General features: G+C 39.4%; 2 protein-coding genes across 5 annotated transcripts; one reads left to right on the forward strand and one right to left on the reverse strand.

The window, feature by feature from the left end:
• Positions 1–865: 865 nt before the first annotated feature.
• Positions 866–5,016, forward strand: LOC103959585. 4 transcript variants are annotated; one of them, XM_048574454.1, is made up of 3 exons: positions 866–1,013; positions 2,501–2,798; positions 3,542–5,016. In XM_048574454.1, exons 2-3 carry the CDS (start codon positions 2,544–2,546, stop codon positions 4,706–4,708), a joined length of 1,422 nt encoding a protein of 473 aa, XP_048430411.1. In that variant the 5' UTR covers positions 866–1,013; positions 2,501–2,543; the 3' UTR covers positions 4,709–5,016. The 4 variants fall into 4 exon arrangements, with proteins under 4 accessions (XP_048430411.1, XP_048430416.1, XP_048430413.1 ...); XM_048574459.1 differs by having other exon boundaries at positions 902–1,103; XM_048574456.1 differs by lacking the exon at positions 866–1,013 and adding an exon at positions 1,034–1,337.
• Positions 5,017–12,318: 7,302 nt separating this feature from the next.
• Positions 12,319–14,776, reverse strand: LOC103959584 (protein OCTOPUS). The gene has a single exon (XM_009371932.3). The coding sequence runs from the start codon at positions 14,595–14,597 to the stop codon at positions 12,474–12,476; it is 2,124 nt and encodes a 707-aa protein (XP_009370207.2). The 5' UTR covers positions 14,598–14,776; the 3' UTR covers positions 12,319–12,473.
• Positions 14,777–15,874: the final 1,098 nt, after the last annotated feature.

Below are 15,874 nucleotides of genomic sequence, written 5' to 3' on the forward strand. Positions count from 1 at the left end.
CTTTTGGAACGCAAAAATATTTTTTATAAAAGCACTTTCAGTCATTTTAAAAGCACATCCAAACGAACTCATTCTCTGAAATTCAATGTGTATTCAAATCAAGATTTTAAGATAGTTTATTAAAATCTTTAGAAATAGGGGTGTATTTTAAAGGAATTTATAACATTTTAGATGTATTCAATTAGGAATTTGTTTAAAGATTATTAAAAAACTGAGGAATTTGAGGGGAATTGAGAGATTTCATAGTGTATTTTAAGCATTCACAAATCTCACCTCTCATCTTGAGATTTCGAGAGAATTGAATAAAAAATTTACATAGAATCTCTACAGAATCCTAATTGAATACACCCTTCTTAGTCTATACAAGTTGGAAAAAAAAATTTGTAAGGGATTCTAATTACTCCTATAATATAAGTGGAAGAATATTGGGAAATATACCCTAAAAGTGAAACATATCAACTATATCGTCCACCTATATTATAACAATAACAAATTATGTTTCAACTACATATAAAAGTTTCTCGTTCTTTAGTTCTCTCCTCTCGATCCTTTTTATGATTTTATTATATTATTATTTCACTTTTGTTGCAATTCTAAATTAGTTGCTATGTGATTATGTAAATCTTTTAGGATTTTGTAACATTTGTTAAATAGTTTCCTAGTTGTAATGCATTACTTGAAAGACACGAATTTTTCCTTCCTTACTGTTATAAATAAAAATACGGGATGAGAAATCATCACCATAGAATCATCAAATCCTCTCTTATCTTTGTCTTTACCGCAGGCACCTTTCCCTCTTTTTACTGTCAGTAAAATAGACCTACAACAATTTTTTTTTATTTTTTCATCCAAATAGATATGATATATTAAATGCAAAATTAGCCATCAACATCGCTTGCTTTCCTCAATGTGATTTTCTCTTTTTAGTTTTTTCTCCAGGGACCACAGGAGCAAACCAGAATCCACAAGTTTCCGGAGTCCGGACCCGTCCTGTGTACCCGGCTCTCCTAAAGGTACATTTTTACCCCTACACTCACTCTTCCTTTTTTCTAGAGAGTTTCTCCAAAGCCCATTAATGGCGGTCGCCACCTGAAGCGACCGAGGTCAGTCCTCCTCCCTCCTTCTATGCATAAACCTTTTTTCCATCTGAACCCAAAGCTACTAAACACTTTAGTAGAAAAACCCAACCATTAATTAGTGTAATGCTGTAAGTTTGATTAATTAGAACTTGACGAAGATGCAAATTCCATTGCTAAAGTTACCCACTTTAGGGTTTTGGGTGTTGCTCTTGTCAGCAAATGGCTGCTGGAGGTTCTGTTTGGTTCGACGGAAAATGGGTCGGAATATTTTCCCCGGAAATGTTCATTTTTGAAGTTTCCTGGCAAATTGAAAGATCTTGAATCTCGATCGAAATTCCATTTTTGTGCTGACGTATTTTCTGTTTGCAATTGTAGTGTTAACTTTTTTTATGCATGTCTGGCAAGTTCAAATTCTTTGCTTTTTTGGGGGCAGAAAATTAAAATGTGTTTGGTTTTTGTGTCAAAATTCAGGAATTTATTATGTTGTTTTAACTTTTATAGTAAGTCAGGTGGCGAAAATGCCATTAAATTCATGTTTCGTGTAGAAGTTTTTTGTTGGTGTCAGTGATAATGACATTTCTGTTCTCAGCATTCCAAACACTAGCATGAGAATGTTGGATGCCATTAGTTTCTAAAAACCATATTGAAGAGGATGGGTTTAGAATTCTTGGGTTCGGTTTGGCAAAATAAAACCCGTTGGACACGAGCATTGTGCTCGGACAAAGGGTCTCAAACAGTAAGAACATGAATGCTGAGTAGTGTAACTGATGGGGGCTTTTTACGGCTATAGTTTCCTAATTGGATGAGATCCCATGAGTTCGGAGCTGACTTTGTCGAATTTCTTGTTACGCATATTTTTGCTCACTATTATAGGATTAGGTTGATTAGAACTAGGTACGATGCCAGAGCGAGCACTTGTGCTCATTAGCTTGATATGCATTGTTGGTTCATCCTCTAACAACTTAAGGTTAGCTTAAGCTTTTGATGTCCAGTGGTAGTTTAACAGTGTGAATCAATGTTGATGACTTTGGACTAGGGGAACTCCGAGCGTTGTTGTCTCTTTTGTTTCTGAAGAAGTTGTCTCTTGTTCTTCTGGATGGAAGTCTTCCCTCCTGGATGAATGGTCTTCAACCTAGGTTTAAGGAGGGTTGAGGAAGTCAGATCAGGGTAGAGCACTTGAGTTTTCAAGTTTTCTTTACCTTCTTTCTGAGTTCTCGATCTAGTCATGGTTTTCAATGTGTAGAGGTCCCATGATAGTAGAGAGCCAATGTTTAGTGCTAAATTTGACGTTTTTACATTCCTTAAACAAAATAGAGTACTGGACTCTAGGTTTGAAATTTTGTTATTTGTTTACCATCTACTGCTACATTGAGTATAAGCTAGAAAGCGGCACCTGATAATGGTGAGAAAATTTTGTACAGGGCTTGATTAGGATTTGAAGGATAACATCATTACATTGCTAAAATGGCTCCTTCAAGAAGTCGTGGTCATGACAATCAAGAGAGTGCTAAGAAAGCTTCTTTTCCAATGGGGGACCAGCTGCAAAAATGGAAATCACCTTTTGGCCTCTATGCTGATTCTGACATGTTGGTGTGGTTGAAAGGACTTGCTCTGGACCCTTGTGACCAGAAAGCATCTCCTGATTCAGCTCGACAACTATGGAATCAGAGTCTTAAAGTGCGGAAATTCTTGCTTCTTGGTAATGCCGAATCTCCTCGGGTACGTTCAATACAACATTGGTATTTTTTTTCTTAATCTCATTGCATTGTTGTCTTAGTGATAAATGTGTATTTGTTAATTTGACTGAACCATTTACCATATTAGTATGCTGGGATAATGAACAATAGTTGGGTTACATCCTAATAAATGTAAATTTGATTCTACATGCTGGGTTCTCTACTGATGGTGAGAAGCCCAATCAAGTTGTATACTGTATTGCACTAGTGATAAGACTGGTTATCCTGTTACATACCTGTGATCTACCAGTTTTATGCTAACATATCATATCTTTTCGCTCGATCTGAAAAGCAACTTATCCTGGATGTCAAGCATACCTTAGGAGCATTTCTTCAAATATCTAACTTTGACTTGACCCATCATCTAACTCATAGTCGACTCATCATCGTGTTTCGTTGTCTTAAAAGTTATCTCAAATAACGTCATATTCTTGATAAGCTCTTCCACAATCATTACTGGAAGGAGAGGGCTATTGAGCTAGCTTATTGCTGGACATAAATTTGTTTCTTCTACTTAATGACATAACACTACTCAAGTGAAACGTTTTGGTATCCAAATTTCAAAACATTTCACCCTTGCTTACAATTGGTGATAATTTATCTAATTTTGAGTTGTTTTCTTTGTATTTTAAGGCATTTGCCAGTTCAGAAGTTATCTCTTACCATGAACTTCGTTCTTCAGCCCCAATCTTATGAAAACGACCTTTCCTCCCTTTTTTTATACAGAGAAAGCGAACACTTGATCAGTTCCTAAAAGTTAGTAAGTTAGCAGAAGTTTCTCGATTGCATCCTGAGAAATCTGATGTCCATAGTGTCAAAAGATTGAGTACAGGGCATTCCGTCTCATGCTTAACCCATGCAACTGCCAACAATGGAATTTCCAAACCACAGCTTCTCTCTAGCTCTCACGGTTCCGGAAGTTTGTTAACATCTGAAGATGAATATCAAGGGAAGCCAGGTTCAACATATTTGACCTCTATGGATATGGAAAACTATGGTGCATCTTGCAAGGATAATTCTGCCTCTCCTTTATTTGATACAGATGAATCGAACAATGGTCTGAACACATTGAATCCCAAAAACTTGAAATTCTCTGATGCAACTTTTGCGAATGTCAATGATACAGCCAATAGCTCAGACTCTCCAAGTTTAGAAGAGAATAGTACAGAACTTGAACGTGCGTTGAGGTGTATGATTTTTAGTGATGATTATCTTCCAAGATGTATTCCTGTGAGAGATTTTGATGGTTCAGTTCACCATTCAGATTCATCCAGGTCAATGGAGCAAAATCTGAAACTTCGAGAAGCGGTGAGATTACTATTTACAGATGGTAGTCTTCCAATATCTGTTGTTCCGACTGGTCCTTGTTTTCAGGCGGACATCCCAGAATGGACAGGTGCAGTAAATAGGAAAACTCTTTATGGTGGTGGTGATTCAGCAGCGTTAAAGTGGTTGGGCACGCGAACGTGGCCCATTAAAGGAAAAAGTGCAGGAACCACAGTGAAAGCACTTGGGAAAGGGAGATCCAACTCTTGTTCTTGCATATCTCCAGGATCTGTTGGTTGTGTTAAACTCCACATTCATGAACAAAGACTCCTCTTGCAATTCGAACTTGGTCCTGCCTTCCGGAGTTGGAAGTTTGACGAAATGGGAGAATTTGTCTCAAAGTCATGGACATCAACTGAACAGCAGAACTTTGAATCTCTTGTGAAAGTGAATCCACTATCAAATGAAGCAAGTTTTTGGAAGATCGCCTATAAGCGTTTCCCTTCCAAGTCTCGGAAGAACATTTTGAATTACTACTATAACGTGTACATCCCTAGGCGTATGAGCCTCCAGACTAGGTCCTCCAGTGATGAAATTGACAGCGACGATGATGAGGCGGAAGAGTAACAGAGGTAGCTGTAAAGATGTAAATCTATAGGGGTAGCTTGATGTTGGCTCTGTATATACTTGTCCCTTCAGGTTTAGCTCCAGGGCAATTTTGAAGACTGATCAGAGCTATTTTGGGTTCATAGAACCTTACGCCAAAATGCAAAGCAATTTTGACACTCAGCTACATCTGTTTTGCTTTCTTATGAACTTGTTTCCTGTAATCTTTCTGTATTTAGTTGTCTCATATCTTCTCAGTATTGTTTCCCATGGAACGTATGGGGTAGCAGTCAAGTTTTCTGATACCAAGTCATGCTCTAATTTTGACCTGCTTAGGGCTCGTTTGGTAACCTTGTGTTTAGTTTTTAGTTTTCATTTTTCGTATGATAGATAGAGGAAAATATGTGGGAGAAAGGATGAATGAAGAAGGGTGGAGAAAATATGGCGGAAGAAATGCGAAAGGAATGTGTAGAGAATGGAACACACAATGAAAACTGAAAGCGAAACTGAAAATAATTTTAAGTTGTTTCACTCCTTCCTCGCAAGTTCATTTCATCATTCTCCATACCTTAATCTTTTTCATATGCTTTCCATGTATCTGTAGCACAATTGAAAATTAAAATGTAAACACGAAATGGTTATCAAAAAGACCGTTAATTCATCGTATTGGATGGTTTTATTGTACGCTAACTAGTTTATTAGTCGCTTGCGGAAAACCAATAAAGGAAAGCCCTCTTGTTCTATAAGCACCACTGTCATTAACTTGTACAAAAACATATAGATAGATTCGATAAAAGCATTAAGTGCTACAATTGATCGACCAAACAACTTTAATTTTAATTGATTTTTTGTAGAGATTATCTTCATAGAGTTTTATAGTTTTCAATTATAAATACGACTTCTGTGAATCAGCCACTAAGTAAATTGAGGAAGAATTCCTCCTCAATCTCGAGGTGCCAAACATTGTCATTATAAATCTCCGTAAGGACAATCTATAAAATAAAATCAATTAAAATCAAAATCGTTTACTCAATCAATTGTTGCAAATTGATTCTTTTAGGCAATTAATTGCAATTTTACGATTCGTTTGTCTATTTGTTACAGTTGACTAAACGACCTAGGTTTTAATTAATTACGTAGTACTTTATAATATGAACGGTCATATGATCATAATCACGAAGTTTTGTGAATCTGTGGGTCAACTACAAAAAATTTGGAGTAGGAACTCTTACTCATCTTTGAGTAGCCAAGTGTTATTCCTCTAGAAATACCCTTCCTCTTACAAGAATGCCGATCTTTTTCTACCCACTTCCAAGTTTTTTCAAGATGGCAAAAGCTTTTGTAAGAAGGCCGAATTGGGTTAGAGATGAAGATGAACCTTTGTGCTTGGCATGAGTATCCGTTAAGGAAGATGGTGCTACTGGCAATTATCAAGACACAACGAGTTTTGGAATCGTGTCCTGAATTGTTTAAAGCATCAACACCCCATTGGTGGACGAAAAGCCACGAACCGTCAACGCCATTTATACCAAGACCATGAACCAGCCAGTTTGGTGGGCTGGATGAGATAGGTTGTAACCCAATTAAAATGGACTTGAGTTCAGTTTGTTATTTGTTGTGCCAAAATGTGATATGGATAGGATTGGACATGATGAGTTATGAATCCACAATAGATGTATTATTTAATATATCCTTACACATGGGTTACAAGTTTTGTCGCATAAGGCCTTGCCAATCAAATCTCATTCCTAAGGCCCAATCTCATTCAACCCACCAAACGACTACCAATTTATTTAGTTATGGATTTCTTTGAGAAGCGGGCTTATACCTTTCTTTCTATATGATCGTCTTGTTGGAAAATTTTAGTATTTTATCATTATTTGGGTTTGTTTGTTAGTTTAGGTATATGAGTGTAATCCGAATTAGGGTTTCTAGGTTTTGCTCTCTATAAATATAGCTTATAGTTTAATATGAATGACATGTTAGTCACGATGTAACCTCTTGAGGTTTTGAAGCCATTTTGACATTCTTATTTGTTTAGGGGTGTGATATCCACAGATCTCATTTTACTTCTCACACACCTTTTGAATTTTCGGCCGTCGGATCGGATGAATTGAAGAAGATCAACAGGCAGAAATTATCAAGGGGTGTGTGAGAAGTAAAATGAGATGTGTGAATAGCACACCCTTTTGTTTAATAATATTCTTATTATTTTGTAATCTTTTTCTTCCCGCACTTGATATCAACTCATCCGCAGAAAGGGACTATTAGAGTACAATAGGTACGATTCCTCTCCCTTCTGCCGATTCCCCTCGTCCTTGCAGTCGAGTCCCTTCTATGGGAATTCCTCTTCCCGAGCCTCTTTCTTTGCACGGATTCATGGTTTGGTGAATCCGGTTTTGGAAGGGATGATTGAACAAAGTAGCAGTAAGTGAATCAAGTGAAAGTGAAAGGAGTGGCAGTGTGAAGTGGTGAATGTGTCCCTTCATAATTTTTTTTCTTCATGTGCATAATTATATACGTCAACTAATCGATCTTTATTTAATCCATGCCTATGTCGAAAAAGCGTTGTTATATTTACGGTCATTGATAAGCCTAAAATAAACTTTTGCATTGTTTCATGCTCGAAACATCTTCAAGATTGTCTAAAGTGACATAAATCTCTGGTCGTTCAAGTGGTAAGATCGCAAACGGATAGTGTTCTAACTGTTAATCTTGGCGATTATTTTGAAGAAGATATGACCTCAACGTTATTGCAAGGGTCTCCGGGACGTGATAAGCAAAAAGGAAGCAAAGAAAAACGGAAGATGCATGATCCAGATGTTGCCAATTGAGCTTTCGGAATTCAAAAATTAGGTCAAAATAGTGATGACAACTAGGCGGATAGGGAATTACACTCCTGAAATTTCAGGAATTGGACTCCTTGGAGGTGTATTTGGATTCCTAGAAAAAAAGTGTTCACCTTTTGTACAAAAACTATCATATATTCATATTGTTTTGCAAGTCCTTAACAGGGGTGTATTTGAATCGTGTCCTGTCTTCCAATTGCACTCCTTATATTATAAGTGTACGTAATAGAGTTAGGCAAGTTTTGGATTAAAGTCGGAATATTCAAATACATTCTAATTCCCATCCGATTCTTGTTGGATTTTTATGGATTTCATAATTTTGGTTTCAGTTTTGAATCATATAATATATTTTAGAACTTTTCTATTGGGAGTTGGTCGGAATAAGATTTGAAAGTATATTGAATATTTGGGCTTAGTAAAATTGGCTGAAGTAGTGTGCTCCTTCGAATGCACACAAGTTCAAACACTTTCTCTTTAATTTTGATGAATTTAGTGTAATTATCGCTTATGTAAAATAAGAGTATTTGTTATGATCAATTATGTGGAAAAACTAGATGCTATGTGTATATGCAAGTAGACTTTTTCAAAGTAAGGCTCTTTATGTACTTTGTTCCACTTTACAGTGTAATGTTAATTTTCTTGTGAATATTATAAAACGTTGTGCTAAAAATATGAGGTGGCAGAAAATTCATGAAAAATCTCACTCACTTTCGTGAGAGTCTCTTTAGCATATTTTCCATAGAAGAAACAAGAATTAGTCATTAGCAAAGGAAGATTACATGAACCCCAAGGTTGAGGTTTAAGACAAATATTTTTGAACAAACAATATTATCTACACTAAAGGATGAGGGAGTGCGCTAAGTCTTACAATAAACTAGCAATAATATAGTTTAAATTCGTATTTGACGAGAATTGAACCTAAAACTTCTCATATTTAAGACAAATATTGTTGAACAAAATGTCAGTAAGATCATAAAGGCAAGTAATTCAGAGGCAAACACGGCCCCGAGGCTGAGTTGCAGACAGACAATAGTAGCCTACAACAGTTGACAAACAAGTCCAACCATGACCTTAAACAAATCACTATCCGCCTCATTTCCCTATTGAGGCCATTGGATTATGAGCCTCCTCCCCTCTTTTTTCTTTCCTTCCCTCCTTTTATCTCCTCCATGAAGAAGCATGTCGGGATGTTTTCATGGCAACCTTTTGACTCTTGAGGCAAATTGTGGATCATGGAAGCTGTTACATACCCAAAAAAAGGAGAAAGAATAGTCACGACGACTTAGTTCAAGTGATATTCTAATTTAAATTAGATAAAAACGATTGAGATTTGAACTAGGATGCAAATGGAGCACGTTAGTTTGAGCAATATTTTAATTTAATCTAAACTACGGATATGAGGATTCGACCTTTGGCTACAAAAGGAAGCACATTAGTTCGAGCGATGTTGAAATTTAACCTACACTACGAGAAGATAGATTCGAACTTGAGTGTTAAAGGAGCAGACTGATCTAGCTAACTTGAGAATGCATGAGTGGCTGAAATCGAAAAATGTTGATTGGTTTGATTCCTTCAAACATGGTGGGGTGACCCCATTGGGGAGAAAGAAATGAGTAAGAATCTCAAATTTTGAGGGACAATAATTGCTAGGATTGGTTCATGTGTTTGACAATGGGGATTTGGGTCGATCAAATGATCCAAAATGTCTTTACATTATTGTGAGTTTTGCGGTCAAAGTTTCATTTCCTTTGCCTTTTACTCACAGTGTTATAATGGACAACGAATTTATAGGCTTTTGTTTTTTCTCGACTTCGCACTTTTGCTTGGTATCTTCACAAGCTCACTTTTCACTTTATAATCCGGTCAATATTGCATGAAATATCCTACTTTGTTCATATATCCGCAAGATGAACACTATAGAGAAGGTCACTTTAATTCTTGTTGATTTTAAATTAATCTTGGTCTTTATTTTTTTTTGGTCAAACAACTAATTTATTAAAGATAAAACACACTAATACAAAGCAAGGCTAGTTCGAAAACAGTCCACAACACAGTAAAAGTGCAACCCATTACAAAAGTAAAGAAACAAGCCCCAAAAGTGAGTCCAAGATAAAGCCTAAACTGAAAACCCTAAATGTGAAAACGAGAATCGACCGCTTCCACAAAAACAGTCGCACCACCATCGCCAAGCCGCCGCCATTGGTAAGAAGAACCATCAAATTGAAAGGATGAGTGGAAAATAGGGGTGGACAAGCCACCCATGCAAAAAACGCTCCCATAATCCTATCAAATAATGCAAAATGCACTTTAGCAGCCATCGAACTCCAAGGCACTCCTCCAACCGAAGCTCATGAAGGAAAAGCACGAGGAGCCGAATAGCCGAACCAAGTGGGTAGGAGCTCGTGACTGGGAACAACAATTTGAGAAGGAAAAAGCATGGAACTATGATCTGCAACAAGATTGCTGAACATTGAGATAAAGCTCAAAGAAATTGAGACAAAACTCAAGAAAAATGAGACAAGCTCAAAGCAAAACAATCAGAGAAAAAGAAAAGGAAAAAGATGGGGTTTAGGGAAGAAGGAGAAGGGGAAAAAGGAAGGAGAAGATGGGGTTGCTACTGACCCTACCCAAGAGGCAGCAGAAGATGAGCTTGATTTGGAGGTTCTGGGTTTGGGGAAATGGCGTGTTCTTGATCTAAATTGTTTTGGTTATCTGCAGTATGGCACGAATCATCGATGCGGTGCAAGTTATACGTTACTATTAGTTGCAGTGAGAAAACTCTTGATATTTGGTAATACGTTTGTGTCTTAAGTTCGTTACTAGTCTCATTTCGATCCAATTTTTTTTTCTTTCGGAGTTTTGTCAAATTTGCCTATTTGTGAGTCACATGCAAATGTGAAAATGACGTAGTACGAAGCAAAAGAATTACAAACGTAAATCATTGCATGAACCAAAATTACCGGAATCCACTAGTTCGATAGAAATCCAAAAGTAAATGACATTAATTAGACAAAAATCGAAAGAACCGATTTTTATTACAGAACACAATTTTGGAGATTAAAATGGCATCGGATGGCTAAATTCATCTTATGCCACAACAAAGTGATGATTCTGAACACGACGTCGTTCCCCTTCCAAAAATATATCATAGGTCCAAATCGAATCTTGAACACCAAATCTACAAATTCTCATTGCATCTTTTTGTTTTTCGACGGTTCATTTTCTCTTCAATCCACTCAGCCATTTGTTCTACATCAGAAAAGGACTGAAATTGGTAACGAGGTTAATTATATGTATATTATTAAGAGTTTCCTAACTACAAGAGTAAAGATTAAATACATAAATCACACCACATGTATAATTTCTGCAATTTAGCCATGTGTTATTGTTCTTACATTTTTGGAATGAAAGAGCAACATGTGCCACTGCCACTGCCACCGAACTAATCATAAAATAAACTCTGTTGAAACACACCAAGTCAATATGTGGCAGCAACCGACCAATCATTTCATATTCCATTAAAATATGTAAATTCCGTAAACATATTTCTTACTTTTTCTGGCAATTTTTATGTGTGAAGCCTGGTTTTGGAAGTTTTTCTGCATCTGCATTTACAGTCTTCTTTCCTTTTTAGGCAATTTTTGTGTAATTAAATCATCCTAAATCTCATAATCCAAATGGCACCAAATTTGAATTAACGCGTAGAGTGAGATTAGTGCAAGATTAAAGAAAGATTAGCGGAAGCAAGGATTCTGGTGTGAGAAAAAATGCATGTGGAAGGCAAATGCTCTGCCAACGCAGATAACGAGACGTTTGAAGAGAGAAGCAAACATTTCAGCAGTGAAGGGGGTCCAGAGCCAACACAAAAGAGCAACATTGAGGGCGCGCTCTCTCTCTCTCTCCCTCTGAGAGTGGGGTCAAAATGAGGCTCTTTCTGCATTTGAATGAGACTCTACCTAACCACGTATGCTATTGTGTCAGTATTCTAAATCAATGATACGCTGCAATTTATTCTAAACTTTTCTCACGTGGCAGCGTTTGGTTTGAGATACAGATGTAGTGGTACTCGAGTATAAGTTTGTCCTCCGTTTCACAACGATGGTTTTCTACATTCCATTCAACAGTAACTGTCATGACATATATGCTAGTAGTAAGCTATGTTCAATGGGAAAGTCGAGGAGACTTATATGCACCACCGGAATACAACGTTATGTGTGAAAGTCAATACGTATGACAATGACATTGTGTTATTATTTTGGAACGCTCTCGCTATTCGCCTATTGTGTATAGTCGTTTCCGCTCAATGGGGACGGAGGCTACTACTGTATGGGCCACAGCAGAAACCCTTGGGACAAATAGCAAAACCAGGAGACTGAAGCCGTCGGCATACATTGTTACTGTTTTCCCTACAATGCACAAGATGCCAAAGAACACAGGAAAACACATTCTGCAAACTCCTCAGCCCTCAAAGGCTTAAAATCTTCCCCAATCAGCCAATAATGCTCAAGACAATCAGCAAACGAACAAATACTGGTCCTTGCTAACTCCTAACAGGCCCGGCACATCCCTTCTCTTTTGGAGATTCTCACCGCCTATCTCCGAAGATATATCCCGCCTCTTCCATCTCTCACGTCACGTGATATATCTCCGATTGGATTAAATATCCGAAATTTACAAGTTGCACACATTAATTAAGACACTAATTAACTATGATTAAAGGCGAACGAAAAACACCGAACTGTTGTTATTTGAGTAATTGAAGCAAGTAAATCGCTAATCACATGAAGAAAAAAAAAGAAGGAACACTTCAAATTTTTTATCCCACCAACCAACAAGAATGCATTAGGCAATGTGTGGTTTTACACAAGAAATGCAGCAAATGAACAACATGAACTTTAAAGCCAAAAGAAACAACACCTCATCCATTCACTCATCGTTCAATACAATTTCAGTACGCTTCTGGCAATCGAATGAGCATGGCTGGACCTGCTTTTCCCGACTCCACCGCTCCTCCAGCTGCTTCTCATCGGAGTCAAATAAAACCTCAGCATTCCGTTTTCAATATGGTTCGGAGAATACCTCGCGCTCCGGTTCCGTTCCAGCACAACCTGATCCTCTTTTTTCTTCCTCCCGGCAGTCCCATTTCCAAACCCGTTTGCCTCCACGACAGGAACCCCGCCATTGATCTTCCTCATGCTCCCAAATGCACCGCCACCGAAACCGCCATACCCATGAGAACCATTCCTCCAACTAGCACTACTATTACTCCTCATAATCTTGGGGTTAAAGCCCTTGGCTTCCCCATTCCTCTCACCACCACCGCTGCCGCCTCTGAGCTCCGGCCACGACTCCGAATAAGACCGCTCCACGCCGTTTGATCTAACACTACTATACCTATCATCGTCCTCATCTTTGTTCCCACCCCTCCTGTGTATAAAACTCCATATATTCCACGCCTTGCCCCACCTCCTAGACTTTTTACACCCTTTATTCCTCTCCCCATTTCCCACCACCGAACCCGTATCTCCGCCGCCCCGAAACGACGCCATATCAAAGCTCTCAGAGCAGTCATCCCTCAGAGAATTCGAGTTGTAAAATTCCCTCAGATCTCTGTTATCAGGAACAGTCGTGGGCGACACCTTGGCGTTGGCATTGGCATTCGAAACCGACTTCATTTCATCAATCTCCGCCACCACCGCCGCCGCAGTCTTCCTAATGGAGTTGGACCGGTCGAGGCTCTTCCTCCGCCGAGAAGAGGAGTCTGAATAGTAGTCCCGGGTCTGGGCCGACCCGCCCGGAACCGTTTCCTCTTCAATCGAATTCTTAGGCGGCTCCTCCACCGGAATCTCAGCGTCGCATCTCGCCACGTGGACCACTGGAGCGTCCTCCACCACCGAGAGCATCGTTGGCATCCTCGGAAACGTTCTTCCAATGAGGTACCCGTCCCACGAGGCCCGAGGCTCGTCAAAGGAGTATCTCGGGTCGTCGAACGATATCCGACCCGCGTCCAATGACATCCGACCCGCGTCCAGCGACATCCGACCCACGTCTAGCGAAAACCTCGGATCCGTGTCGCAGGAGCGCCGGCCGAAGCCGTAATCGGCAATCTCCGACTGAGTTTCTCTGAACTGTCTCCCGATTGGCTTCTCCACCGGCAATGTGGCCGATCCGCCGCCGTTCCGCCGCTTCTTCAGCTTCTGTTTCTGCCTCCATTTCTGTAATTTCTTGCTGAAAACCGAAGCTGCTGACCAGAAGCTTCCCGCAATCTCCTTAAGGTCTCGCTTCTTCGTCTGAGAATCAAGATCTATGTGATCTTTCATTGGTTTCAACTCCTCTTCTTCGAATTGCTCCGGCACTGGCTGCGGTGGTTGAAAGTCTTCCTCCTCCTCCTCTACGATTTCAGGAACTCTGTCTTCTGTTACATTTGGGACAATTGCATCGTCACAAATTTCAATTCCGAAGTCCTCGCCGCCACTAAACTGGTTCTCGTCCTCTTCGGCTTTGTCCTCCTCTTCCTCCTTGGCCTCGATGACCGGACCCCGGAAGCTGGAAGAAGACCCACCCAAATTCCGGGTCTCGACCTCAACGTCAGTGGGCGGTGCTTCCTTCTTGTTGGGATTGCGGCCGTCGTCTTGGTGAAAGAGTGTCCACAGAGTGTTCCGAACGTCGCAGGACTTCCTCTGCGGCTCAAACACGCCAGAGAAGCCCTCGTTTTTAGAGGCAGAGAAAGACTTGGTTCGTCGGAGCTCCGGGAAAAATGAGGTGGGTCGATTTTTATTGGAAGAGGAGGCCCCACCACCGCCAATGGGGGGCTTGAAAATGGCCTTAAGCGCGGCTGCGGCGGTGGAGGAAGTAGGGGGCTTTCGAGAAATTGAAGAGGAAGAAGAGGTTGTTGAAGGTTCCAACTCGGCAAGGCGTTCGCAGAGGCATGAGGGGCAGAAGCCCGTGAAATGCTCTTCCGGGTGTCGGGCGCAGGATGTAGAGGGTCGTTGGGCCTGAGGCGGCTGCGGCGGTTGTAGCGTTGGAGGCGGCGGTGCTGCTGCTTCTCCGCTGGGATTCATAACCGGTGGCGGTGCTCTGCGTTGTTGCCCACTTTGCTGCTGCTGCTCATGTTATGAGAGTGAAGCAGAGAAGAAGGAGAAGAGTGGCTCTTTCTTTTTGGCTTCAACGGGAGAGAGAGAGAGAGAGAGAGAGAGAAAGAGTGAGAGAGAGTGAGAGACTGGGGAGTGAGAAGCACAAAAGGGGAAATAAATGAAATGAATGTATTTATTTTTCATTTTTCATTTTTTGTGGGGGTTTTTAATTAACTTTCTCTGGGGGCACTCGCTGGTGAAAGGACAATTACGGGCCTACTGAATCCTTAATCGAGGTCAGTAAAAGGGGATATAGGGGTGTGTTTGGCAAGTGGGTTTTTTAACTTGTTTCGGAAGGCTTCAGATTTACATGTTTACTTGTCCACTCTCTACCATATACTACTATATACCTCTATTCACAATGTATTATTGCAAAATCATTTCTGTTGATTTTAACTTCTCGTTAAGAATACGATATTTTAAAACCACTCTAATCTATAACATAGCGCAGATTGTAAAATTTTAATACGGCCAACCACTCTCCCCGGTATTATGTCAATATTTAGAGATACGGGTCAGCAATCTATTACTTGTTGTCAACTTACATCTTATACTTTTACAACAAATTAATTACAATAGTTTTTCGCATAAGACTTTTTTTTTTTTTTTTTTGATTCAAAAAAACATTTAAATTAAATAGAGTCATCACAATTACAACGAGTTTTCATACAATTAAACAAGAAGGCTCGATGAGCCACATTCCAAAGAGATTCTGATTCGCCCCAAATATGAAGATTATTATGGTGAAGGCCAGTACTTGTAACATCATCCGCTAGAAAATTACCTTCTCTAAACACATGTGACCATGAAATAAAATCAAAGAAGTTTGCAACATCCTTGATATCATCAATGACATCCTAAGGCGCCAAGAACTAATGCACGATCCCACAACAGCATCAATCACTAGCTTCGAATCACCCTTCGCACAAATTTTCTTAAATCCTTTGCTCCTTGCAATCCAAAGTGCATCCCGTTGAAAGTGTAATTAGAAGTTGAAAATATATAATGCAAGTTACTTTCAAAATTTCTCGACGTAGCATTTTCGTATTCTTCAAAACATTGCATAGTTAAATCTGCAATGCAAGAATGTGAAAAGTAAAAGTTAAATTGGTCAATTATTCGAAAAATGTTTTGTCAAATGTCACCCGACTGACCCTAAACTTCTTAAACACTCAGTTAGCATTAATCAAATTCCTAATTAAGTT

The sequence above is a fragment of a genome, unplaced genomic scaffold, assembly GCF_019419815.1.
Source record: "Pyrus x bretschneideri cultivar Hongxiangsu unplaced genomic scaffold, Pyrus_bretschneideri_v1 Contig11, whole genome shotgun sequence".
NCBI lineage: Eukaryota > Viridiplantae > Streptophyta > Magnoliopsida > Rosales > Rosaceae > Pyrus > Pyrus x bretschneideri.